Genomic DNA, 27641 nt, shown 5'->3' with positions numbered 1-27641 from the left:
TAGATAGAACTTTTTGTGATGATGGAACTACTGTGTAACTGTACTGTCCAATATAGTAGCCTCCAGCCTTATATAGCTATTGAGTACTTAAAATTTAACTGGACTGAAAACATAACTTTTAAATTTTGCTTAATATTAATGAAATTAAATATAAATACTCACGTGCCACTCATAAGGCAGCAGTGCTCTAGAATGTTCCCTAATATCTCATTACACATAGCTTTATAATCACTTTAGGAAATTGGGAAGGTACTTTCAGATTTTTTTTTTCTCTTTCCAAACAAATTTTGTAACACTACGCAGAGGATATGACAATTCTTGTGGGCACTCCACCTTTGCTTTGTTTTCTTCTTCCATTCCAGCTTTTTTTTTTTTTTTTAATCTTTCCTGGTCTCTCACATTTAGTGTCTTCTTAAACCACAAGTTTTAACAATATCTAACTGTCATTGAGTTCTCAGTACATGTCAAACAATACAGTAAATACGTTTTTCTTGCATTAATTCCCTTAAATTTCACAACAAACATAATAGATGCAATTATCCATATTTCAGAAAGGGACATTAAAGCTAGTTTAAATGCCTTACCATGATCAGAGAGTTAGTAAATAGTAGAGATGGACCTTAAACCAAGGTTTATGGAAAACAATGTTCTCAATTTTAAGCACTCTATATTTTATATACTTTGATCATAGTTTGACTATAATGATAGCTGAAGAATGCTCTACGTTCTTTTCCTAGAAAAGTGAACACATTAATCCATATACAGTTTCATATGCCAATCAAGAGAATTTAGGGATTCTCTGATGTATAGTGAGTTTCATGAGTCACAGGAAAAAAGTCTTTACTGAATCCCCACTAGAAAACAAGTAAAGTCACCTTAAAAACATTAATCCAGGCTGAGCAAATATATTTTGTAGATCTAATAATGTCCCACAACTTTTAGTGCAGATTTTGCTTTTCAGTTGAATACATACTCATATTTGATGTAGTGACTAATCAACTTGAAAGTGTACGACAGCTTAGGTCATGACTGAATAGATATGTGGTTAGAAAAATATTAATTTATCTTAATAGGTAGGTGGTTAGAAAAATGTAAATCTTAAAGTTATGTAGTTTTAAGTTTACACGATAGCAAAATTTATGTATTTATACTTTCTCAGTGTGTTCATATTATCTAATGGTTACACACTAAGCCATATGTTTGCCTGTGTGTCCCCATACTTGTCTGGATTGTCTGTTCACTTCTAAATTACAAATGTTAAAATTGTGTTCCAAGTAACTTTGTAAAACACAGTAGTACTCACAGGGCATTGATGAAATAAAGTGGAGAGAACTCAGGGTTCTAAAACCTTTGAGGAACACTACTTATAATTCAACTCTTGGAGATTTACCATGCCAGTTAGTCTGTGACATGCTCTGAGGTGTTTTTAAGGTATGTCTTCTTGGGGGCTTGGGCTTTGGATTTAGACAGATCTTGGCTTGACTCCTGGTTCCGTCATTTAATAGCTGTATAACATTGTGAGTTTCATACTCATCTGGTACCCGCTCTTGTCCAGTCATCTATATGGTAGCAATCATTGCTGCCTTGGCATGTGTCTTTTGTGGGGACTGGCAGGAAAGGGCATGGAGAGAAAATTTCCCTGAGATGATGCCATGTACATGGAGAGTGACATGCTTCATAACTTTTGTAAAAGTGTCAAGAAATTAATCGGTATAGCTGATCATTTGTTTATTACTTAGACTCACCCTCTTTCTAAAATAATCTATGGTGAGTGACTGTCATCAGGTGTTCAGAGAGTGAACAATTATGCCTAGTCCCCTAGTAATAAAAGTTTTAAAAATATCATATGTAGTTTCTGTATATAAAATATAAACAAGCTCATAGAATATTAGAAATAGTTTAAACTTCCAATACTATATGAAATCTTCTCCTAAAACCCATTTCCCAGAAATTGCTACATGTTTTATTATGGTATGCAACCTAGAAACCTAGAAGTCTTGCTTGATTTTTATGTTTTCTTTATTCACCACAACTAAGAAATCTTCTAGATCTTCCTATTTTGTCCCCTAATTATTTATTTAATCTCTTTTCCTCTCTCTATCCTTATAAGCATCACCTTATTGGTATGTTATTAGAATTACTTCCTGATGTTCTTGTTCTCTTGATTTCATACTCAAATCTATCTTCTGCAGGGCCATTAGAGTGATTTATTCAAAAACTCAAATCTAACATGTAACTATATCCTTCCTTCCTCCCTCCCTCTCTTCTTTCTCTCTTTCTTTTCTTCGTTTTTCTTTTCTTTTTTCTTTTCTTTTTTCTTTCTTTCTTTCTTTCTTTGTCTCTTTCTTTTTCTCTCTTTCTCCTTCCTTCCTTCCTTCCTTCCTTCCTTCCTTCCTTCCTTCCTTCCTTCCTTCCTTCCTTCCTTCCTTCCTTCCTTCTTTCCTTCCTTTCTTTCTTTCTTTTTCTTTCTTTTTCTTTCCTCCCTCCCTCCCTTCTTTCCTTCCTTCCTTCCTTCCCTCCTTCCTTCCTTCTTCTTTGTTTTCTTTTCCTTTCTTTTCTTTCTTTTGACAGAGTCTCTCTCTGTCACCCAGGCTGGAGTGCGGCATCACGATCCAGTCTCACTGCAACCTCTACCTCCCTGGTTCAGTGATTCTCCTACTTCAGCCTCCAGAGTAGCTGGGATTACAGGCTTGTACCACCATGCCCAGCTAATTTTTTTGTTTGTTTGTTTGCATTTTTACTAGAGACAGGGTTTCACCATGTTGGCCAGGTTGGTCTGGAACTCCTGATCTCAAGTGATCCACCCACCTTGCTGGGATTTACGGGCATGAACCATGGCATCTGGCCCACATTTCTATCTGATATAGTTTTATGACACTTATTCCTCTAGAGAAGAAATTTAAGCTCAGGCAGTTTTCTGTATCTTGATACCTGAGCATGTTTGCAGCCTGAATCTTGGAAACTTCCTAATTCACCTATAATATTTGGCAACTGCTTGTAGTTTCTTGCATGTGCCAAGCTACATCTTTTTTGCTCATTATGTGTTCTAGGCTTTGAAATCTTTCATCTGTTGCACAGACTGGCTTGGATAACATACTCAGTGTTTAGAGCTCACCTCAGGCATTCCTTCATTCAAGAATCTTTCCACAGTATTCATTATCCAATTTTAGTTGCATGCCCCCCTCAGTGCATTTCTCTAATTCTATACTTCCAACTTGAAAATAATATCTTTCTCCCTCATGAGTTTATATCTGTTCAGAATAAGTCCTATATCTTAGCAACTTTTGTATCCTGAAAAACTAACACAGTTTCCAGCACTTAATAGGGTTTAGAAACTCTTCAATAAACTCATAAATCCAGTCATTATTGAATTAATGAGGATATCTAATATATGCTTCAAAAATCCTAATGATGTTGCATTAAATATTTCACATGGTGGCCCATCCCATGTCTGAACAATTCTAATTCTTAGAAAACTGTTCCTCATACTGAGTTGAAACCAGTTTTCTTGTGATTCATCCATTATTCCTTAAAACTTCCATTTGCTTGCACACAAAATAAATCTGTGAAATAGTCATTCATATATTAGAAGGTGGATTTATGTCCTGATTCATCTGTTTTTTACAGACTGAGCACCCTTTATTTTTATAAAGTAAATTAGTTCATTTCTGGGATTTTCAAAATATCTGTATTATCAAGAGAAAACTTTAAAGCCTTTTTAGTTTATGGGCATGAATTTTACTACAAGGTAAAATCATGCCGCTCTCGGCTGGGTGTGGTGGCTCACTCTTGTAATCCCAGCACTTTGGGAGGGTGAGGCTGGAGGATTGCTTGAGGCCAGGAGTTCCAGACCAGCCGAGGCTGCATACGGAGATGCAGTCTTTACAAAAATAAACAAAAAACTTAGCCAGGCATGATGGTTCATGCTTGTAGTCTCACTAATTGGGAGGCTGAGGCAGAAGGATCACTTGAGCCCACTAGTTTGAGGCTGCAGTGAGCCACGATTGCACTACTGCACTGTGGACTAGATGACAAATTGGGAACCTAACTCAACAAAATAAACAAAATCCTGTTGCTTTTGAGTGTCAGAATTAGTGACAATGATCATTATAGGGATAAACTCTTTGAGAGAGAGAGCGTACCACCTCATACAGTATCAGCGTAGTATTAGAGATTAAGCCTCAAATGTCAAAGTGGAAGTTGTCATTGCAGGGGTGGGCTCTCAATAGTTGCTTCAAACATAGCTATTCCAGATGGTAAATGCCAAGAAGGGGATAAGTTTGGATCCATTTGCTTAAAATTTAGGTTGCGTTTTTCCCTTTAATTTAGTGGAAAGTGAATCATGTTTTAAGAAACAGTAGCCAGGAATGTGAGTTGTGATAGTATTCACAGTGTAGATTTTAAGTAAGAAAGAATCCCGAGGGCCACAGTAATACTGAAAAGGAAGGAAAGAAAAATATTTGCACCAGTGTGCCTTTTTTTATAGCTATACAGATGTATTCACATACATACATATATATATACACACACACACACACACGCATGTATACATATATGAATCATATCGGTTTATACAGTATGCATTTTAGGGTACTTGTACCACATCATAATTTCAAAATAACCCACAATATAAGTAGAATAGGTAAGGCAAAGGTTTTAAGAGACATATCTGAGTCCACCAGGTTTTCAGTGTCAGAGGTGCTAAAAATTGATTATTGAATTCTGATCGTAAAAAAATGACAAGAAATAATAATCAATAAAGATTACCCATTCGGCTTGTAAAAAGATGCTTATTAATTTTTAATGTCATATAAATTTGTTCCCCTGCATAAAGTTACTTTAATATAAAGAGGTATCTTGGATATTTAATTCAATATACTCATAAAGCAGTATGCTTCATAAATATTGTTATTCCATTATATGTGGGTCACAATACTAATAGAATAATTGTATACTCTGAAAACAGTTGTCAGTCTAGTGTGCTGGAAGTGGTTTGCTTTTTCTTCATGTGTGCGGTTGTGATCATTTACATTTACAATATTTATTTCATGTTTAATTTGCAAATAGGTTCCACCCAGTGGAGTTCCTGTAGGTACTAGGTGTTAAGCTTGTGATTGTTCTTTTGTTAATTGCTGTGGTTTATTTCCTTGTTCTTTTTCCTCTTTACTAAAACATGTAGCTTTAATTCATTATCATTTATAAGGATATTTTCAAATACTTTATATAAATGTAAATATACTTTATTGGTTTAAAATTTAAAAATATTTTAAAATTAAAAAAGGTAAAAATATTTATATAATCTATTGGTTATAATACTATGAAATTTTGTAAAATCCAAATTTAATTGTCAACTGAGACAAAGACTGCTTAATTACTAATGTTTTCTCAGTCCACAACAAATATTGATGATTTATCATGACATTCTTTGTAAAACATTGTAAGTTTGAAATTGAATTTTTTTGAACTAAATACTCAGGCAACTACTATCAAGTAATTAAAACTGGCTGAGGAGATACATTTTTTGGTCATTTTTCTCTTATACTTTGTCATCTATATGTATGCTTATATATATGCATGCATATATATGTGCACATGTCTATACATGGCTGTGTTGTATGTGCCTATATATGTGCATGCATATAGTCTTGTGTGTTTGTGATATATTTATTCCCATTAGAAACCCCAAGTTGGTGTTTAAACAGTAGACTCTCATATTTGAACATAGTTTTATATGATAGAATGTTTGTTTATTTTGCATTCATATGTTTGTTTACCCGTGTGTTTGCATATGCATTTACTTTTGCATTTTTTTCTGCTTTTATGTGTGCATGTCAGAGCTTATTTTATCCTCTTAAAAAATAAGATGTAGATAAGTGAATTAATATATCATACTTTTGGTATATACTACATGGATATTTTAGGCTAAAATAAATATTACCTAATATCAGGGGAAACTAATATTTTTTAATCAACTCTCTGTGTGCCTATTGATTTAACACTGAAATCCATTTAAAATAAACCTATAGACACGACAGCTACCTAAATTCTACTACCTCTATTGGAATATTAAGCCAGAGTATTATTTGTCCATATACATCCCAGTCTATGAAACTTATAAGCTATTAACTCTAACATGATTAAAAGAGTTGCAAATATACAAGTGTTGACTCGACTTACTCTTTAGGAATTGCAAATTCAAATATATTTGTGAAATTCAAACTGTTATCAGAATGCAGCTTGACAAGAATGAATTTAAGTTTATAAAGAGATTTAGAGATGGATATTTGCACATTGTTTCTTACCAAGAATTTGATATGCCTTTCTTGTGAAGAGTAGCAAAGCCTTTAACTGTAAATAATGTCAATCAAAACAATAGGTTAGTTGGTACTGATATGTATCTATTAACATTTTATGTTGACTGTAATCCCAGCACTTTGGGAGGCCGAGACGGGCAGATCACAAGGTCAGGAGATCAAGACCATCCTGGCTAACACGGTGAAACCCCATCTCTACTAAAAAATACAAAACACTAGCCGGGCCAGGTGACAGGCGCCTGTAGTCCCAGCTACTCGGGAGGCTGAGGCAGGAGAATGGCATGAACCCGGGAGGCAGAGTTTGCAGTGAGCTGAGATCCGGCCACTGCACTCCAGCCTGGGCGACAGAGCAAGACTCCGTCTCAAAAAAAAAAAAAAAAACAAAAAAACATTTTATGTTGATATTACATAAAATTTTCATAAAACTCAAAATGATATGCTGTAATATTTGGAACATAAATATATACACAACATTTGAAACTTGCACTGTCTTTAAAAATGAATCTAAATTATTAAACATTGAGTGACAAATTGTAGAACATTTCCAAATCTGGCTTCCTAAATTTTTGTACTTAATACGAGGATATTTACCAATAGCATTTATGTTTAAGATTATTATTTTAAATATACATAAATGTAAATGTTATATTTTGATCAGAGATTAACTATACAAAACATATTAGAATGAACTATAATATGCCATGTATAGTGCTAGCTTTCTGTGATACATTATCTTCTTCATAAAAAACAAATACACTGTAGTTCTGGAAAATATTATCTTTCTCTAGCTAGTTATTATAAAACCACTCAAGAAACTGAGACAGTTAAATTAACAAAAGGTCTTTAATGTTTCTGGTTATCCAATATGAGGACGTCTGTTTATAGAGTATTGATGTGTGCATTATCTCCAAGTGAAAAGCATTTGGCAAACAAAACTTTGAGGTTTTCTTGAAAGTGGTAAAATGTAAGTGCTGTTTGTGACACAAACATATTATGCTACAGTCACATTTGGACGCGCTGGTTCACAACTCAGTACTTATTGAAATATTGCATTATCAAAATACTTGACACAAAAATGCTTAAAAAGATGTGGTGAAGATATGAGTTAATATACCTAACAAATTTATTAACAGAGGTTACAGTTGAAAGGAAGAAAATAAATTGAGAGAGAATTAAGGTATAAAGGAAGTAGAGAATGATGGAAAGATTTGATCAAAAGGAACAAAGTAAATATTTGGTAAACAAGGTGGATAGCAAAACTTCCACAGATTGCATTTAGGGTTTAAAGGTCCGAATAAATTAAGGCATGCCAGATGGCACCATTAGTGGTACATTTAGAGAAGTGTATATGTACTTAAAAGCCCAGTGATTAGGTAAATCCAGGATAAACACAAAACAAATGGCAGATATTCATACTTAGAGTTTCTTTGACTGAAACTGCATGTTAACTAAAACTTTTTATCAACTCTGAAGTAATAATTGAATTTAATCACAATTCACTCTAAAGTATAAAATAAGAATCCTTAAAATATCATTCAAAATTGACATCTGCATTTTCTAATTGACTTCTATAAATAAATTATTTATTTGTAAAATTAACTAACATGTTAGATTTTTAGAATATCCCACTTTCTAGCTATACTGAGTAATTGGATTCATGATACTGAAATGGAAACAACTAACGTACCTGTTTGAAAACATCAGAGTGTGGGCCGGGCGCGGTGGCTCACGCCTGTAATCCCAACACTTTGGGAGTCCAAGGCGAGTTGATCACGAGGTCAGGAGATCGAGACCATCCCAGCTAATACGGTGAAACCTCGTCTCCACTAAACACACACACACACACACACACACACACACACACACACACACACACACACACACACACCCGGGCGTGGTGGCGGGCGCCTGTAGTCCCAGCTACTCGGAAGGCTGAGGCAGGAGAATCGCTTGAACCCGAGAGGCGGAGCTTGCAGTGAGCTGAGATCGCGCTACTGCACTCCAGCCTGGGTGACAGAGCGAGACTCCGTCTCAAAAAAAAAAAAAAAAAAAAAAAAAAAAGAAAAAAGAAAATATCAGAGTGTGAAGCCTCCTTAACTTTTTCTTAATATTTTTGATCATTTTATAATAAATACACCAATTGGAATTATCATCTATAGTATTAATTTCTTATTGTTCCAGGATAAATATAGCACAGTAACGTTAAGTCAAAATCCTGAACATAGAAGCAACTACAGAATGAGATATTATGAATATATAACTTATTTTAGGTTCAAATGAAATCATTTATTTCAAAGTTATTTGAAATCAACACATATTGAAATATTTAAAAGATGGGCAGATTCAAGTATATTGTGGATCAAATCATGTTCACATTTTATTATAGTAGTGTGCATTACAACTTTTTTATTTTACATAGAAATTTTGAAATTGTGAGTTCTATTATTTTCAAATTAAACACATTTAAAAATTTTCTGTTTGTTTTTCCCTCAGCCCTTGACACCAGACTTAAAAAAGTGTTTTATGATATTAAATCCATTTCATAACATGCTATGCATACTTTAAAAGATAGTATAATCTAGAACAACACCTTAACTCCCTGTATCACTCCTTTTTCTCTTTTTCATAGCCTTTGTAATAGTCCATTCTCGAAATATTCCTTTTTTCTTTGCTCCACCTGCCTTCTTTCCTACTATGCAAATACCAGTGCTAGCCTTCTTACTTTATATTGCTGTTCTTTCTCTAAATTACAGAGTAGGTTGTCTTTTCTTTCAGGGGTGGCATTGAGATTGCAAAGGGTCTTCAATGCTAAGTTGATTATCTCTCAGACTTGAATTTTGAAATCCCTTCCTTTTTAAGTATATATCACTTTTTCTAGACTTTCCTATCAGACACATTTGCTAAATTCATGCATATTTTAAATCAAATTATCTGAAATATTTTAATTAAAGTAAACATGTTTCCATTTGGAGAATTTTACAGCATTAAAATACGAAAGAGCAAGCGTGATATTTATAGGTAATGAATAATACATAACCAATTTTATTTATATTTTGCATTATAAGTAAGAACAAGATAGTAATATGCATATATGCAGTTTATTACTACAAATCAAGTAATTGTAAAACCTAATTGCTAAAATTTTGAACTGCAATTTTCTTTTCTTGTTTTTATTTATTTCCCTAGTCCAGTGCTATTTTGGAAAATATTGATAACAAATAATCAGTAAGAATATATTTAATTGGGAGTTTTTATATTCTTTCTGTTTTTCTGTTATTTTTCCTTTTTACCATATTGATTATACCTGTGTGTATTTCAGTATTTTGTATTCCACGATATAGGTCACCATCTTTTGAATAGTTTAGATCATTAATGAGTAAATATCTAGTTAAATATTTTTTATCTTTAGAAATTCTTAATATTTTTATCTGGATTTTTGCTATAAATTTCAAACATTAACTTCTAGGTGATGAACTAATAGCTACATTATTTATTCAACATTTGAAATGATGTATTTTTTTTCAAAGACAAAAGACCCAGAGCTTCACCTTTTTCTGAATGACTACACCTCAGTCTTCACCGTCACACAGACTGGTATTACTCGCTACCTCACCTTACTTCAACCAGTGGACAGGGAAGAACAGCAAACTTACACCTTTTCGGTAAAGAGCTTTTGTATAAATATATATATGTATGTATGAATATATGTATATGTGTTTGGATGGATCTGAAAGAGATGAATGGTTAAAACTGAAAAGGTCATCGACTTGGGGGAAAAATACATTATTTTCAATACCAGAGAGAAGATCAATGAAAAATTATTTACATGTATCGCTCTTTGTTTGTAATTTGTGTAGCTATATTAACATTCTTCCTCATAGAAAAAAAAAAAACTTTTCAAAATAAAAAAAGAAAGTGCGAATTTCAGTCTTTACCGAAGTCATAATTGTCTTAAATTGAGATACAAATAATTATTGCCTAACCTTTTTTGTTGTTGTTCTTGCATTTTTTATTTAGTCATAAGGTTGAGCCAGTGATTCTCAAGAGGGAATAAATTTTCCCTCCAGTGAACATTTAGCAACATCTGGAGGCATTTTTGTTTGTCACAATTGTGAAGGGGTACTATAGGCATTTAGTAGGTAGACATAAAGGATGCTGCTAATTGTAATACAGAGAACAACCCCCCACAATAAAGAGTTATCTGTCCCAAGGTGTCAATAGCACTAAGGTAAATAAATCATGGGTTAGGCTAATCAAGAGGGAAAAAAGTAAAAGTTACTAAAGTTGTGATTGTAAATATCATGAGATAGGGAAATACACACGTAAACATACATACACATGCACATAAACACGTAAATAACAAGTATAGTAGGGTTGACAGTTAAATAAAAATAAAATGTAACTTCTAAGTATATTCCAATTTTTGAATCAGACACAGGAGAAAGATGAGCTAAGAGAAAGCACAAATTAAGATATATAGAAATTATTCCTGGAGAAGCCTACACAGAAACAGATGAGAACTTCCAGGAAAGTTTATGTGATGGTTAAAAGTTAGATACAAAGTGGATTTAGACAAAGATGGTGGTGCTGTAGCACTGATTTGGCAGGCATTGTTAAAATGTTGATAATGCATAAAATATCACAATTAAATGATGCCATTTAGTCCTTTGAAAATTGCCATTGGATAAATTACTGTGATACAGTGTGCATCTAGGGAGTCTACCTTCCTGATGGTATAAACATATTGACTGTAATAGGACTATTGTATGCAAAATATGTAAATGCAAATAATATTTTCCAATTAAGTTTTTAAGGATTAAATTGTAGTTAACCCTAAGAGTCAGCAATGTTACTGACCCACTTTAAATGATATTTTGCATATCTGATTATTTAAAATATGCCGGGAGTTGAATACCTTAAAACAAAATCTTCAATACTTGCTTCTTATCATATTAGAACACTTTTAGTATGTGTAATATTACATCTTTATTACCTCCTTTTATCAACAAAATATTTTTGCACCCTTTCAAATTGTAAGATTACCTGTAAGAAACGTGTTAACCTGTAAGAGCAAACTCTGTACTACTTATATTTGCAGAACATCTCTGTTAAGTGTATTTTTCTACTCCCAAAGATAACAGCATTTGATGGTGTACAAGAAAGTGAGCCAGTCATCGTCAATATTCAAGTGATGGATGCAAATGATAACACACCAACCTTCCCTGAAATATCCTATGATGTGTATGTTTATACAGATATGAGACCTGGGGACAGTGTCATACAGGTAACTACTCATATGAGTGTACACTCAAAGTTGCTATGTACATGGGCATTATATAATGTGTTCTTTAAGAAATTACTTAAGAAACAAAAATTGATTTCACATTTATTGTAGAGCATAATTAGTTTAAATAGCTTTAAATTTCTGTTACTTTTCAAATAAAAGCACATCTGGCAGGGCATGGTGGCTCACGCCTATAATCCCAGCACTTTGGGAGGCTTAGGTGGGTGGATCACAAGGTCAGGAGATCCAGACCATCCTGACTAACACGGTGAAACCCCGTCTCTACTAAAAAATACAAAAAAAAATTAGCTGGGCGTGGTGGCAGGCACCTGTAGTCCCAGCTACTTGGGAGGCTGAGGCAGGAGAATGGCGTGAACCTGGGATGTGGAGCTTGCAGTGAGCTGAGATCGCGCCATTACACTCCCCCTGGCCATCTCAAAAAAAAACAAAAAAAGAACACAAAAACCAAAAAACAAAACACAACAGAAAAGCAAACACACACCCACACACACATAAATAAAAGAATATCTATATGGACTCTAAAGGAGACTTAACTGGTTATTAGAGGTAAACATAGCTATTTGTTGGTAGTAAGTGAATAAATGCTTGGTTGTTACTTTCAAAAAAAAAAATAGCTATTTGACCAGTTTATATTTTATTAAAATACTGAATACATTAAATCTTCAAATTACTTTTCACTACTGTAGAAATTGATTAAATTTCACTTGGAGATAAATACAAAAAACTGCCGCCAGGCGCGGTGGCTCAAGCCTGTAATCCCAGCACTTTGGGAGGCCAAGATGGGCGGATAACGAGGTCAGGAGATCGAGACCATCCTGGCGAACATGGTGAAACCCCGTCTCTACTGAAAAAATACAAAAAACTAGCCAGGCGAGGTGGCGGGCACCTGTAGTTCCAGCTACTTGGGAGGCTGAGGCTGGAGAATGGCATAAACCCGGGAGGCGGATCTTGCAGTGAGCTGAGATTCGGCCACTGCACTCCAGCCTGGGCGACAGAGCAAGACTCCGTCTCCAAAAAAAAAAACAAACAAAAAAAAAAAAAAAAAAAAAAAAAAACAAAAAAAAACTGCCTTAGTAAATTGGTGCATAATCCCACTAGATATTGGTTACCTAGATAAAATGTAATCATTACAGCAGAGAAAATTTAAATTAGATAGTAAATGGTACCTTTGAAAACATGTAAGTCAGGCAACATCTTCATTCCTGATTTATCTTATTTTTACCATTATCTGTGCTTATTACATTTAAATAAGTTATTTCAAACACACAAACACACACACTTTTTTTTCTCTAGATCTTTTCCTCCCTCATCAAGGTCATATCCCTTATAATATATGAAATTAACTTATTTTCTTCTTTCCCTCACTCCAAATTGAAAACTCAGGAGTTTAGTAACTTTGGCTGCCTTGTTTGGCACTGTAATGCCAGCACATGGCAGACATATTAGCCATGCAGTAAATATTTATTCCAGGGATAAAACATCGCTAACTTTGCATTAATTGCTAATTAAAATTAGAAATCATTCAGTGCGGCCGGGCGTGGTGGCACACACCTGTAATCCTAGCACTTTGGGAGGTCGAGGCGGGCAGATTTCCTGAGCTCATGAGCTCGAGACCAGTCTGGGCAATATGCTGAAACCCCGCCTCTACTAAAATAAAAATTTTTAAAAATTAGCCAGACATGGCGGCATGCGCCTGTAATCCCAGCTACTCTGGAGGCTGAGGCAGGAGAATTGCTTGAACCCGGGAGGTGGAAGTTGCAGTGAGTCAAGATGGTGCCACTGCACTCCAGCCTGGGGACAGAGCGAGACTCCGTCTCGAAACAAAACAAAACAAAAACAAACAAACAAACGCACACAAAAATGCGAAAGAAAAAAGAAATCATTCAATGTGATTTTTTTGTTTGTGAATTAAGATATGCTTTCTTGAGTTCTATAGAAGGGGTGACATGATAGCCTGGGGACTGGGAATTCAACAGAACGTTTATTCCATTTGTAAATAGTGTCTGCTGTATATTTAGTAAAGAGAGAAAAAACATTTCAAACTGCTACAGTAAATTTTTTAATATATTGGTATGGTACTTGTCACATTAATGAAATGAATGTGTTTTGAAACATTTGATTTCAGGGCAGAACTCTAACTAGTTTATGTCTGTATTTGTGGCATCTGTATCTATAGTTCATGGTATATAGTAGATGTTTAATACAGTAGCTGCTGATGGCACAAAAGATACTGGGGACTACTACAGAGGGAGAGAGGGAGAAGGGACAATTGAAAAATTAACTATTGTGTACTATGTTCAGTGTCTGGGTGACAGAATCAATCATACCCCAAACCTCAACATCATGCAATATACCCAGGTAATAAACTTGCATATGTACCCCCTGAATCTGAAATAAAAGTTAAAATTATAAAATAAAATAAGTATAGTGTAGCTACCTAATAAATGCTTATCTGAGGATGAAAGAAAGGAAGACCCTTAGACAAGTAATAATGAATGAATAAAGATATGAAAGAATGAGAAGCTGTAGATACATGGCTATTAGTTCCAGTCAATTGATGGACCATGAGAGCTACATTTTTCTGTGCTAAAGCACCTTTTCACAGGTAGAAAAACCATATTTTACATAAATAAAAGAATGACAATTATTGTCATGTCCTTATTTAATTAGACCTGATTTTCATCTCTATGTCATAATTGGAAATGAAAGTAAGTTTACACAGAAAAACAGCCAACAGGGAACTACAAAGTGTGACTAAGAAAATCATAGCAATTATATGGAGAAACTGTATCTCAAAAATGTTTGCCTTAGGGGATCAAAGGCTTATTTCTCTCATTTGAAGTCTACAAAAGTTAATTTCCCTTATGTATCTCTTTGTAAAACGAATATTTCCTTGCCTTTAAAGACTTATATTTTACATATTTCCCTGAACTATACAGATTGTGAAGATAGATTGGTGTTTGTGTCAGCATGCCTACAATTTAAAAAATTATTTAAAAGTCAACAAATGAAGCTTTATAATTAGTATTTTAATGTTATTTCTGGTATGTGGTAGAAGGATGGTCTTGCTATAAAACATACTCCAAGAACCTAGACATAAAATAGTTCTCATTGAGAGAATATATCTAAAACAAAGAAACTAATACAGAACTCTGATCTACATATACCCTTTAAGAGTCATGGCCTAGGTCCCTATGCTACACCTCGTCACAACCCTGCCTTTCCCCATTGACCTGACACAAGATACATCAGTTTACTCGGTGGTTAGTAAACTGATGTCAAAGACTGAAAGTGTCAGAAACAAAAGTGACAATGAGCACTTTCAAAAAAAAAGACACTCGGGCAACAGGTTTTAATTATTGTCATTTTTAATGTAGCCATGAGACTCTCTTAGCGTGATGTGAGCACATACTCAATTTTTTAAGTACAGTATATTTTTCTTATTAAGAATTTACCCTGTCTGCAAGGAGCAAATGAGTTGGTTATAAAGTTTTACCCAGATCCTTGTTATAAGTTCTCAGTTATAAATTGAGCTTCTGACTTTATATATGTCTCTTACACTTGATTTTGGCCAAAAGGACTGGAGTGATTCCCACGCACATGGGTCATGAACAACACTTAGAGGAGTGCTGCCTTAAAGCATCAACATCATCTTCCATAACTGGAGCTGAAGTATAATTACATCATCTTCCATAACTAGAGCTGAAGTATAATCACATTATTAACACATATTTTGTTTAAGGGAAAACTACTGCATGAGATTTTTTCATTTTTCATTCCATGCAGACCATTTTATGGGATGTCAATGCAATCTTATAGGTTGACACTAATAAATACCATGCTCCATAAATACCACTCCACACATTGCTAGTTTTCTTGAAAAGACAATTAGTCCCCATAAAATATACAGATTTTACTATTTTGAAGATGTAGATTTAAATACTAGTAGCTAGCTATCCAATTAATGCTCCATAAACACTATTCGTAAACATCTGCAATTCTCTTAAACTGTGATTCTCAATGACAATTGAATATTAGCATTCTGCCTGAGGAACTTTTAAAATATTGATGCAGCACTTCATTCTAAGATGTTTGTATTTAAATGATCTGACCACCCATAACAGAGTCACTTAGACAGATTTTATTTAAGAAAATGAAACAGTTCTAATATGCAGCCAATTTTGAAAATTACAGTTTTAAACAACAATATTTTAAAAGTACCACAGAATAATTGTACTTCTTAAGTCATTAAGATAGAATCCCACATAGAGTTGAGTCCTCTGATCCTCACCCCACCTCTTTTCATTTTTCTTTTGTTTTTTAGTTCTCCTTCCCTTCTTCTGTGACGCTTCCTACTCCCCTTTCCTATCTTAGACTCTACTCCTTCCAATTTCTGTGCTCCACCAATTATTCCATTTCTTTGACTGCAATAATCTTTCTCCACTGACTAATTCCTTCCCTTTGCCCAATTAACATTCTTAACATCCCCAGGTACTGGTCTAATCCCCACTCCCAGATATAATTCTTCATGCTTTTATCCCCCTCGGATTATTTTCCTTATCAACAAAAATGTATCAATCTCAGTGCCTGCATACATATATTGATCTATATCTATCTTCATATTTATATTTGTATTTATCTATCTTATGTATAATATAACCTGAGTTTAACTCACATCACACCACTAAAATCATGTAAAATTATATATCCCATCAGTCTATTTCTACATGTCAAACTCAAAAGTCCTTAATCTTGGTAAAACTCTCAACTATACCCTTTTATGAATAACTTCCCTGGTTTCTATCCTACTTCTTTGTTGGCTGAGAGATGTTACTGACCCCTTGTTCAATTATCACTCTTTAAAAATTAACATTCTTCAAATACCTCTATATACTTCTTTTCTTTTTCATCTATTTTCAAGTTTTCAATCATCACCTCTATGTACACTTGTCTGCCAAAGTTAAATGCCCTGTGATGACCTCTTTCCCAAGTAGCAAACTGACATTCCAGATATCAGCTGGACATGACAAAGTGGATCTTTCACAAACACTTCACATTGGACATATCCTAAAATACATTAATCCATTATCTTTATTTTAATAAACAAACACACAGACTCAAAACATACATCTAGTTGTGATGGAGGCAGCTATATTGTGATGCATGCCATTAATCTTTAAGCTTCACAGGCAGTAGGGTAGGCACCTTGCAGTCCTGTTTGTTTTCCTTCTGCTTTACCTGCCTACATCCCAACTATTGTTCAGTTTAGGCAATTCTTATTTTAAAATGTATTTGCAGATCATCATTTCCTCTTTTTTTTTGTTAAAGATTTTGTTTTCTGAGCAGTTTTAGGTACACAGCAAAATTGAGAGGAAGATACAGTGATTTCCCAGGTACTCGTTGTCCCCACAGATGCATACCTGCCGCATTATTAACAGCCCATACCAAAGTGATACATTTGCTACAATTAATGAACTTACATTCACACATCCTTATCATCCAAACTCTGTACTTTACATTAGGATTCACTCTCGGTGTTTCATGTTATGGTTTTGTACTAATGACTTATACCCACCATTGTAGTACCACACAGAGGAGTTTCACAGCCCTAAAAAACCTGGACTCTGCCTATGCTTCCCTCCCCCTTGCTTCCTTCCTTCCCCTGACAATCATTGATCTCTCTATTGTCTCATAGTTTTGCCTTTTCCAAGATAGCATATATTTAGAATCATATGGTATATAGCCTTGTCCAACTGGCTTATTTCACTTAGTATTACGTACGTAAAGTTCCTTCATTTCTTTTCATGACTTAATAGCCCATATCTTTTTAGTGCTGTATATTATCCCATTATCTAGATGTATCACAGTTTATTCATTCTTCCATGAAAGAGTATTTTGGTTGCTTTCAAGTTTTGGCCATTATTAATAAAGCTGCTGTAATCACCCATGCTAAGTTTTTTTGCTTGGACACAAATTTTCAACTCCTTTTGGTAAATACCAAGGAGTGGGATTGCTGGATCATATAGAATGAATATGGATATCGTTGTTAGAAACTGCGAAGCTGTCTTCTAAGGTGACTCTACTAGTTTGCATTCCCATTTTCACAACCAATTCCTTTTCCATGCCTGTGTGCTGCCATAATTTAGGCTACTACAGTAGACTATGTTGGGCAATCTGGCTATTTCTACAGATTTCCTACCACACTGTTCCAGATGATTACTCTGAAACTGAGTCAGAACAGATCCTCACCCTCCTGGAAAAGCTACCAATGGAAGGAACAAAGCTCCACACATACAGTCAAGGACATCTATGTAATACTATTAAATATATTTGTTTCATCTCCTGCTACATCCCTTCATATTGTGGATCTTGAGGATATATAGGATTTTGTTTTACTTGTTTTTAGCATGGAATATTCTTCCTATTCTATAACTGTTGAGAGCTCTCTCAGGTTGAAGGTTTGATCCAAGTTGTATCTTTAAAAAAAAATTCTTTAACACATAGTACAATTGTTATCTCTTTAATACGGGCTTTATTTTCCTAGCTAGTCAAAATTAATTGCTTCCACACACCAGCTATCACCTCTATCTCCTACATATTTTACTGTGGCGTGCATTAAGGCTAGCTTTTACATGTCTGTCTCCCCTACTGACCTGTAAATTCCTTTAAGACAAAAATTTTTAATAATCTAACCACCAATGGTCAGTATAATGACTTACACACAGTAGGGATTCAGTTAATGTCCATAGAATTTAATTCCCTCGACTAATCTACCCTCAATAAGTTTAGAAAACACCTCATTCTAGATATATGCTCTATTTGGCTTAAGAATTCTATCACACATTAAGTATCATCTCACATAGTCCTTTCCTGAGATGATCTCTAACTTAACAGCTTTAGCCAAGCTACCCCTTCCTGCTCTTAAATTGGAAATATTTTAATTTCTTAGTTATGCTATATCATAGGTCATTGAATATTAGGACTGAAAAAAACTTTGAACATAATTATTTTTCATAGTGTAATTTTATAGAAAAATGTGAGTTAATATAATGATGGATGACTGTTCCAAATTAACAAGGGTTTTAAGTGACAGAGATTATGTGGAATCCAACTTAAAGACAATAGAATTGGGAGGCAGGCTAGCTAGTTGCATTTCTTTCTGCCATTTTGTACTATTACATGACATAACCTTCTGTACCTCAGTTTTCCAGTCTTTAAAATGGTAATAATAATAGTATCAACCTCGCAAGAGTGTTGTGATTATTAAACCAATTATATAAACTACTATCACATGTGTGCTTAGCAAATGCTGCATATGTGGTAACTTGCTATTGTTGTACCATTCTCATAAATTATGTAAAGCACTTAGGATTATTTATTAATATTTGTTACCTTATCTATGTATATCTCTGTGTGTCGTGTGTTATTTAGTGCTCTGTGGAGGACACATGTAAAGAACATAAAATTACATATTCAATTCTGTTTTTATAATTTCAAATATTCAAGTTTAAGATAAAACTATATAGTATTTTAGTGTCTCTTGACAATTTATTTCACACAAGATTGGGAGGGTTCAGACTGGTATGGCCATAGACAACAATTTGTTTCAAATAATGATTTTGTTTTCTTTGGTTTGTGTGTATAATGTCATGATTAAAGTTTGAGGGTTATATTTACTTAAGGTCTTGATGGAGTTCAGTATTTCAGCAAATACCATATAAAGATTTGATGAGCAAAGCTTACAAAAATATAGACCTATTTTTTACATTAACACAATTTTAATTTATTTTTGATATTTGAAACATTTCATTTTTTTCTAAAGACCATTCCATTTCTTGGCTAAATCTATTTGTATTAGAATTGCAATATATACACCAACATGTAATTCTGAACTTATACAGGTTATTCACTCATGCTGAGAACTTTAATTGAATTTCAAGTTTGACTACACTATCTGAATTTTTTTCAGACAGATTATATTCCCCATCTAAGAAACTAGCAAGACCTCAGGAGGCTAAAGTGGGAGAATCTCTTAAACCCGGGAGGTGGAGGTTGCAGTGAACCGAGGTCGGGCCATTGCAATCCCAGCTGGGTGATAGAATGAGACTCTGTCTCAAAAAAAAAAAAAAAGAAAAGAAAAGAAAAAGAAAATAGCAACACCTTCCATTTGGTTGGAAAAAGTTATTCTTGACACATTCTCATTTACTCCCATCTCCAATCTATTATCAACTCCTATCAATTTTTCCTCATATACTTATTTACTACATCTACCTGTATTTCTTTCACAGCCACCATCAACTTTCACCTAAACCCGTGAAATGTCCTTCTTGGAGTATTATTTATGTCTCCTCTCTCCCTCTTCTTCATGCATTAGCCAGGGGACTATATTAAATTTGAAGTCACATCAAATAATTAGCATGCTTGACCCTTTCAATGGTTTTCTACTGCTATAAAAATAAAGTTCATAATCTGTATCCTGGATTACTGGATTAGTGTTCAATTTCTTCACTTAGCACTTTACCCCTCTCTTATCTGTTATGATGCTCCCACTGTGAGGGGATAACTTTTATTCATATGCTTTCCATCTTTTAGGTCTTAATTTGAATGCCACTTCCTCAAAGAAGCCTTCTATGATTTCCTCTTCTCAACGTTACCCCTTTATTATCTTGGAGCATCCTGATTTCTTCTTCACAGCACATTTCAAAATTTATAATTATATGGTTAAACTATCTGTTTCCCTCACTTAATTATAGGCTCAAATAGAGTAAAATTATTGTCAATTTTTTTTGCGTACTTTTCTTCTTTTTCCATCACTACTGTATGCCTAACATCTTACCCAGTCCCAGCACATTGACCTTTAATAAATATTTGTTAAATGAATAAATGGATAAAAATAACTAATAGATGTAGGAAAAATATGTATTAGGAATTTATGTATGAATCATGGGGAATTACTTATATTTCAGGTTAATTCATTTTTAAAATTTTTACAAAGTAAAATATTTTAAACTACAGTTATATTAGTATCCCTAGAACATAGTACTTCCAAACTGGATTATTCAGAAGAATCATTTCAAAAAGGCCCTTGAGATGCTAAACTGACTGAAAACATAGGTCAATTATATATGATTTTAAAGAGGCAAAGTTGATTAACACATTTATTTGAAAATTATTTATTGTGTAGAGCATTTGAAGTATTGGGCACAATGCCAAATCATAAGAAATAAAGAAACTATCAACATATAGTTTATGATCTTAAGTGATCACTAGACTACTAATGAAGAAAGGCAAACTATATTTTGGTTTTATAATACATGACAAATATGACATATCATCAAATTCAACATTATTTAGTGTTTAGCACATATTTCAGTATATCTTAAAACGGTAGGGGCTATATAGTCTAGAGTAAGTTTTTCCATTTTATAAATTTGGAGAAAATGCTAATGCTAGCATTATAGTAATCACAATTCCTTGCATTTTGAATTTGTATAACTGAAAAAACATATTTAGGTTTTATATTATTTTTCAGACATTATCCCCTTTCCTTGATATATTTAACAGTACAGCTTTTTAAAGAAAACTTATTTGTAAACACGATTATTTACTTTAATATTTATCTATCATTTTTTTGTCAAGTGAAAGTTGTCCAATTTCATGGTCCAATTTCAATAATTAATGCTTAGGTGCTTGCATTTTTTTTTTTTTTTTTTTTTTTTTTGAGACGGAGTCTTGCCCTGTCGCCTAGGCCGGAGTGCAGTGGCGCGATCTCCACTCATTGCAAGCTCCGCCTCTCAGGTTCATGCCATTCTCCTGCCTCAGCCTCCCGTGTAGCTGGGACTACAGGTGCCCGCCACCGCGCCCGGCTGATTTTTTGTATTTTCAGTAGAGACGGAGTAGAGACGGGGTTTCACCGTCACTGTGTTAGGCAGGATGGTCTTGATCTACTAACCTCGTGATCCACCTGTCTCAGCCTCTCAAAGTGCTGGGATTACAGGCATGAGCCACCGCGCCCGGCCTGGTGCTTGCATTTTTTATCAAGCTTTTACTTATTTATATGTGATTGTTTTTACAATCATGTAAATTGTGTATTTTTAATTTTTACAATATTTACGCTCATACTTATGGTTCTATATATTGCTGGTTTACTAGATATTTGACTTGAAATTTGATATTGCTCTAGAAGAAACAAAATGAAAAATATATTTTATACTATTTTCTTTATTATGTGTCCTATCCTAAGATAAATAAAACATTTCCTTGATCAATTTTAGCTTTTATTCACCTGTTGTTCTGCAAAAGAGCTCACTTTCTTTTCAGCTTTCTCTGGTAGTAAATTTTGTTATAATGTTCAAGCATAGTCATCTGAGTAAAATAAAAATAGTTGGATATTGAGATATTTCAAATACAGGGGATCTTAGGGGAGAAAAAGAACATTTAAATAGAGCAGTAGGGATTTCTTAAAACCCTAGTACACTTGCTCATCCAGTTTGGCAAAGGAAACAAACAAACAAAAACACTATTGTGCAATTCCTAATATATGTATGTTGCATGTTGTATTACTTTCTTGGCTAGATTATAATTTAATCTACACAGATTTTTAGGTGATTCGTACTAAACTAAGTGCTCTGAAAAATACATAGAATGAATAAGGCACAGTCCTAATCCTCAAGAAGTTGACCATATTTGGCAAGAAATAATCCTTCTTCACAGTGAAATAATCAGAAAATGTCGCAATTATTGAACTGTTAAATTTGATGAGCAAGACTAAGAGCACTAATGAGAATTCATCAAAAGTGAGTGGGGATGATGATCTGTTAGAGCTTCATGAATCTCTCAAGATGTTTAGTACTCAGATAGGCAGGTGAAGATATGATGTTGAAGATGAAATGATATGGCCAAAGGCATGAGGCCTTAAAGATACAAGTTTGACTGCCATTAGAGAGAAGAGGAACTGAATGCTAAAAGATTTGCTTTTCTTTTACTAAGCCAAATATATGTTGGTTTATTCTCTCAGCCCCTTGGTCATGACAGGCTTTTCTGTACCTTTGTAATGTATTTTTATGTTTCTATAACAGCATTTCAATTAAAGGTAAGTTTCTCTCTCATCTCCTTTCCTAGAGCACCTGCTGTTTGACAGAAGTTATTCTTTCTGTTTCTTTTCCACTCTTCATTTTTCAGAGTCAGACATTTGGTACAAATTAAGGTCTGAATAAACGGATGCAATTATTTATAAATTAATTTAAGATGACTACCTTGCATAGTAGAGTAGTTTAGATTTGGCATTGCATACAATATGAGATTTCTTGAAGAAGTATGAAAGACTGGGTCCTTAAATAAATGAATTAAAGCTAATGAGATGGAAATTGATGAAAGTCAACTTTGAGGAAATCCTTTTTTGAGAGTATAAGTTGAGCATGAGAGAATTTGATAGCATTAGAGCACTTAAGGTTCCAGTTTCCAGTCTCAGAGTTTGAGTAATTAGAACCAATGAACCTTTACAAAAGGATCACAAAGTTGTTGCAGAAAAGAAACAAGCCCTTTAAATAATCAGGCAGTGAAAAGAAATGCTTTAAAGTCATCTTCTTTTTGTTTTATTTCTTGGCTTTTTATTGGGAAGAAAAATGCATAAATGGAAGACTCATCTTCAGTGACAATTATTCATTCATACAAATATTTAATGATCATGTTATTATTAATGTTGTCAATATCTTTTTCCAAATTATACACCCAAAGTGATAAATTTGCCAACCACCTACTCTACTGAGGTGCCCATTATCTTGGATTATTCTAGGATGTGCTTAAGAGAGGGCGGAAACCTGGGAGCCTGTTACGCTTTTTAGCTTTAAAGCATCACTCGTTCACATTAAGGCCAGAGATAACAAATCTGAAAATAAATACTTTTTCAATGCCCAATTTGCTGGACTGGCAGGAGTTATTGAAGAACTTCCTGAATTTTATTGACACATGAAGAAATCAACAAACATAAAAGCAAACCCATTATATCATTTTCCCATCAGAAATCACACTGAATAGTGAATTTCCAGTGATATTTTAATGAGCAGCAACCTTAAGTTCAGACTGAATGCCAACCTGGAGAGACTCAGTGGACCTCACACGGTTCCAAGTTGATTTACCTTTAAGTAAGGATAATAGACAGGCAACAATATAGCTTTTATGGCAATAGCATAGTAGAAGTCTTATAACCTTTAGATATAATATCTTATGTCTTCTAAGTCATCTGCACTCAGTATGTGTTACCCACTTGCTACACATTTCTGAGGAATCTTCTTAAAATTTTTGTTCCACTAACTTCTATAATATCTAGTGCATTAAAAATAGACGTTAAAACACTATCACCAGAGCATATTTCATACAGTAAGAAGTTGAAATTCCCTCTACAAAGCAAATTAACAACCATAGATAGATTCACCTAAATGTTCTGACATTTCTTTAACATTTGAAAGACTGTTTTTTTTTCTACTTATCATCTATTACTTCTGCCTTTTTGTAAGTGTTGATAGAGACATTGAACTGGGTATATTAGTTTACAGATGTAAATTCAATTCTTTCTCTGGCAAATCTTTCTACATAAGGATTACCTAGCTTGTAAGTTTTATGTTGCCTGTCCAAATAATCTTTCTGTCCTAGAGATCAATATGCACTCAAATTTCATTTTTATCTAACTACATAAATGAATTTAAATATCCCTTATTACATGATAGAGCTGAGGCAGAGAGATGAAATATTTAACACAGCACACTTTAATATCACCATATTGTTTTCTCAACTTTCCTAGCAAAAAATAGACTTTTCCTACATATCATGCATTTTACATTATCAGAGTAGTCATTAGATACTCTTTCTCAGACAATTTTGCATCTGGTCTGATAGCATAACCATAAACCATCCCTTAGGAATAAACTTTCACTTGCAAAACCTTCTGCATATGAATGCAGTACACCAGTCACTTTTCTTTTATAAAGCAATGCATTATTGATTCTTAGGCTGTCCAAACCTCACCAAAGGTACCATGAAGAAGATAAGCTTGTTTCCTAGTTCATAGAAATATGACTGTGATGGAAGATTGATAATGCCTATACTTATAAATGACATCTTGATATAGTTTAGATTGTCTGTAGTTCCCAGAGATATGTCCCTCCTGACTTGATCTTCTAGTATAGCCAACTAGAACCATTTAAATACATCAGCATTTATTATAATAATTGTTTCAGTAATCATTGATTACTCAGTAATCATTCCTGAGTAATGCCAAGTTATTGAAAAAGAATGTTCCCTACATTGCTTATTTGGGTTAATATGTTTGCCTAAAAGCCATCTCTACTTGATTCAATAAACTAATTTATTGAACTTAAAATCCCTCTTAGTACTTTATGTCCAGTGTTGATTAAGGTGACTCAAGGATTGTTCTGGTTTTGGTTTGGCTCTGTGTCCCCACACAAATCTCACCTTGAGTTGTGAACCTTAGTATTGCAGGAGGGGCCTAGTTGGAGGTAATTGGATCACGGAGGCAAATTTCTCCCATGCTGTTCTCATGATAATGAGTGACTTCTCATGAGATCTGATGGTTTGAAAGTGTATGGCACTTCTCTCGCTCTCTCTCTCTCCTGCTGCCATGGGAAAAAAGGTGCTTCCTTATCCTTTGCCTTCTGTGATAATTGTAAGTTTCCTGAGACCTCCCAGTCATGCTTCCTGTTAAGCCTGTGGAACTGTGAGTCAATTAAACCTCTTTTCTTCATAAATTACCCAGTCTGAGGTAGTTCTTTATAGCAGTGTAAAAATAGACTAATACATTTCATCTAAGTATATATGGTATGGATACTATTAAATTATATTGTGTGCATACAGAAGTATTGTTTCTCCCAGAAGCTTGTAGATTAGGCATATTCTACTTCTAGGTGAAGTTCAACCTGAGTGTGCAAACGGATCCCTATAATTGCCCTTGAGAATTTCTAGGAACAAATCATCAGTGATATGGGATCACCATGTAACCTTACTATTCACCTTCTTGTTTACAATTCTGATTCCATAAACATTTGTTTATATTTCATCCAAATCTTAACCACATCTGGTGAGGCAAAAAAGAAAAATAGACTCTGGCATACTAGGAAACCACCAAAGAATGCCTTAAGTGATGTCATTTTTACGCATAGCTATACATGTATAAGCTATGGCTGCTGTCAGCCACTGCATATCAGATAAGGTCAAAGTTAGAATTTAACTCAAGGCTTCAAATGTAAAATTAGGATAAGTATAACCAACAATAAAAGGCCCAAGTGATACAATCCTATCTCATATTCTGGCATGTCATAAGGAGACATTAACACAAAATGATTCCAGTAGAGTTCTCAAGTATATCTTGTACCTTGATTTGTGCCACATCTGTGCAATTCTCCAGCATTGGCTATTAATCATTACCACATCTGAAAGGAGCTGCTAAGAAGATTATACTGTTGCTATGAAATGTTCTCTCAGAGGAAAATATGAAGGTATCTTATCTTGAAATCTTTGTTTGCGTGCTGTCCATTCTATATTCCACAATTTCAACTTCTCTTCTATTTATTACTTTTCTTAACTCAGACAGCCTTTCATAGTTGGATTTGCTCATTACATTCTGCTTTTCATCCATGGGTCTGGCTTTTGTTTGCTTGCAAGAGCTTTCACACCTGTCCATTCATAGGAGGAAGAAGTAGGTTTACAAAGGTAGCATGGAGTTCATGGAGCTGATAGTTAAGTCTCTGAAAGCAGAGGAATATACAATGGTTTAAAAGAGAAAGAAATAAACAAATAATCAAGACCTAAACTTTGTAAAGTGCATAAAAAGGCAGGAAGAAGGAAGAAAGCTAGTCAAATGATGAAACAATACATGAACAAGTAGCCTGAATAGCATTCTGTAATGTAGCAGGAAAAAAAATGGATAAAGATCATTCGAAAGATCAGATGTGTGGGTAGAATTTTATTTTTTATTTTCAATAACTTTGTTGAGGTATAATTGACATGTCCTCATATATGTATGTTACCAAAACGTCAAGGGTTTTGTCTAGGTCCTGCTGCTTGCTTCACAAAATGCCAATTGCTGAGACAACAAATATTGCCAGAGAAGAAAGCTTTAATCAGCTGCTGCAGCTGAGGAGAACAGGAGATAAAGTCTCAAATCCATCTCCCCAAATGATTAAAATTAGAGGTTTATATAACAGGGAAAAATACATGTGAAAAACAAATATTAGGGAAAGGTAAGGAAGAGGAATTGGTAAACTGGAATCATGATCCGTGGATGAAAGATCTGGCATCTCATTTCTGGATACAGTTATCTGGTGAGTTTCAGTTCTCTGATTTCTAGGAGGGTTTAGGGTTAGTTTCCTGAGGAAGAAACTCAGATGAGACAAATGAGTTTCAAGCTTCAAGACAGGGTGTGGTTGGGGGGTGGGGTGTCAATTTCTGTGTTTATCCAAAAAACAGTAAACATCAGTTCCATGAAAGAGTTGGGCTGGTTTTAGTAAATTTAGATGGTAGTGCACAATGACCACAATCTAGTACTATATATTTCTTTCTCTTCCAAAATTTCCATCACCCCAAAACTTTACTCATGACTGCTTGTAGTCAATACTCACTCCCATTTCCAGCTCTAGACACCCCCTGTTTTGGTTTCTGCCTCTAAAAGTTTTCCTTGTCTAGGAATTAAAAAAATATGGTGTCCCATAGTTTGTATATTTTACTTTTATTTTGCCTGGCTTTTTAAATAGCATAATGTTTATGTAGTTCATCTATGCTGTGGCATGAATCCATCATGTGAAAACACATTCTGCTTATCTGTTCACCAGTTGATGGGCCTTTCAGTTGTTTCCAGTTTAATATAACTGTGAATATTCTATACATACAAGTCTCTTTTTGGAAATACACACACACACACACACATATGTTTATTTTTCTGTTTGTTATATATAGACACCTAGTACAAAAAGTGCTAGATTACATGGTAAATATACACTTTTTAAATAAAC

At 34.1% G+C, this 27641-nt stretch overlaps 1 protein-coding gene across 11 annotated transcripts in view; it reads left to right on the top strand.

Annotated features, from left to right (window-relative positions):
• LOC105496640 (protocadherin related 15) overlaps positions 1–27641 on the top strand; it is a 1825405-nt gene that overhangs the window by 1439446 nt on the left and 358318 nt on the right. For all 11 annotated transcript variants that reach the window (XM_071069550.1, XM_071069551.1, XM_024797557.2 and 8 more), the window contains 2 exons: positions 9842–9976; positions 11449–11598. In XM_071069550.1, the coding sequence (XP_070925651.1) occupies positions 9842–9976; positions 11449–11598 (285 nt within the window). The remainder of the gene's footprint in view (positions 1–9841; positions 9977–11448; positions 11599–27641) is intronic.

This window comes from Macaca nemestrina, chromosome 9 (genome assembly GCF_043159975.1).
Source record: "Macaca nemestrina isolate mMacNem1 chromosome 9, mMacNem.hap1, whole genome shotgun sequence".
NCBI classification, from domain to species: domain Eukaryota; kingdom Metazoa; phylum Chordata; class Mammalia; order Primates; family Cercopithecidae; genus Macaca; species Macaca nemestrina.
This window is presented reverse-complemented; position numbering and strand designations above follow the sequence as displayed.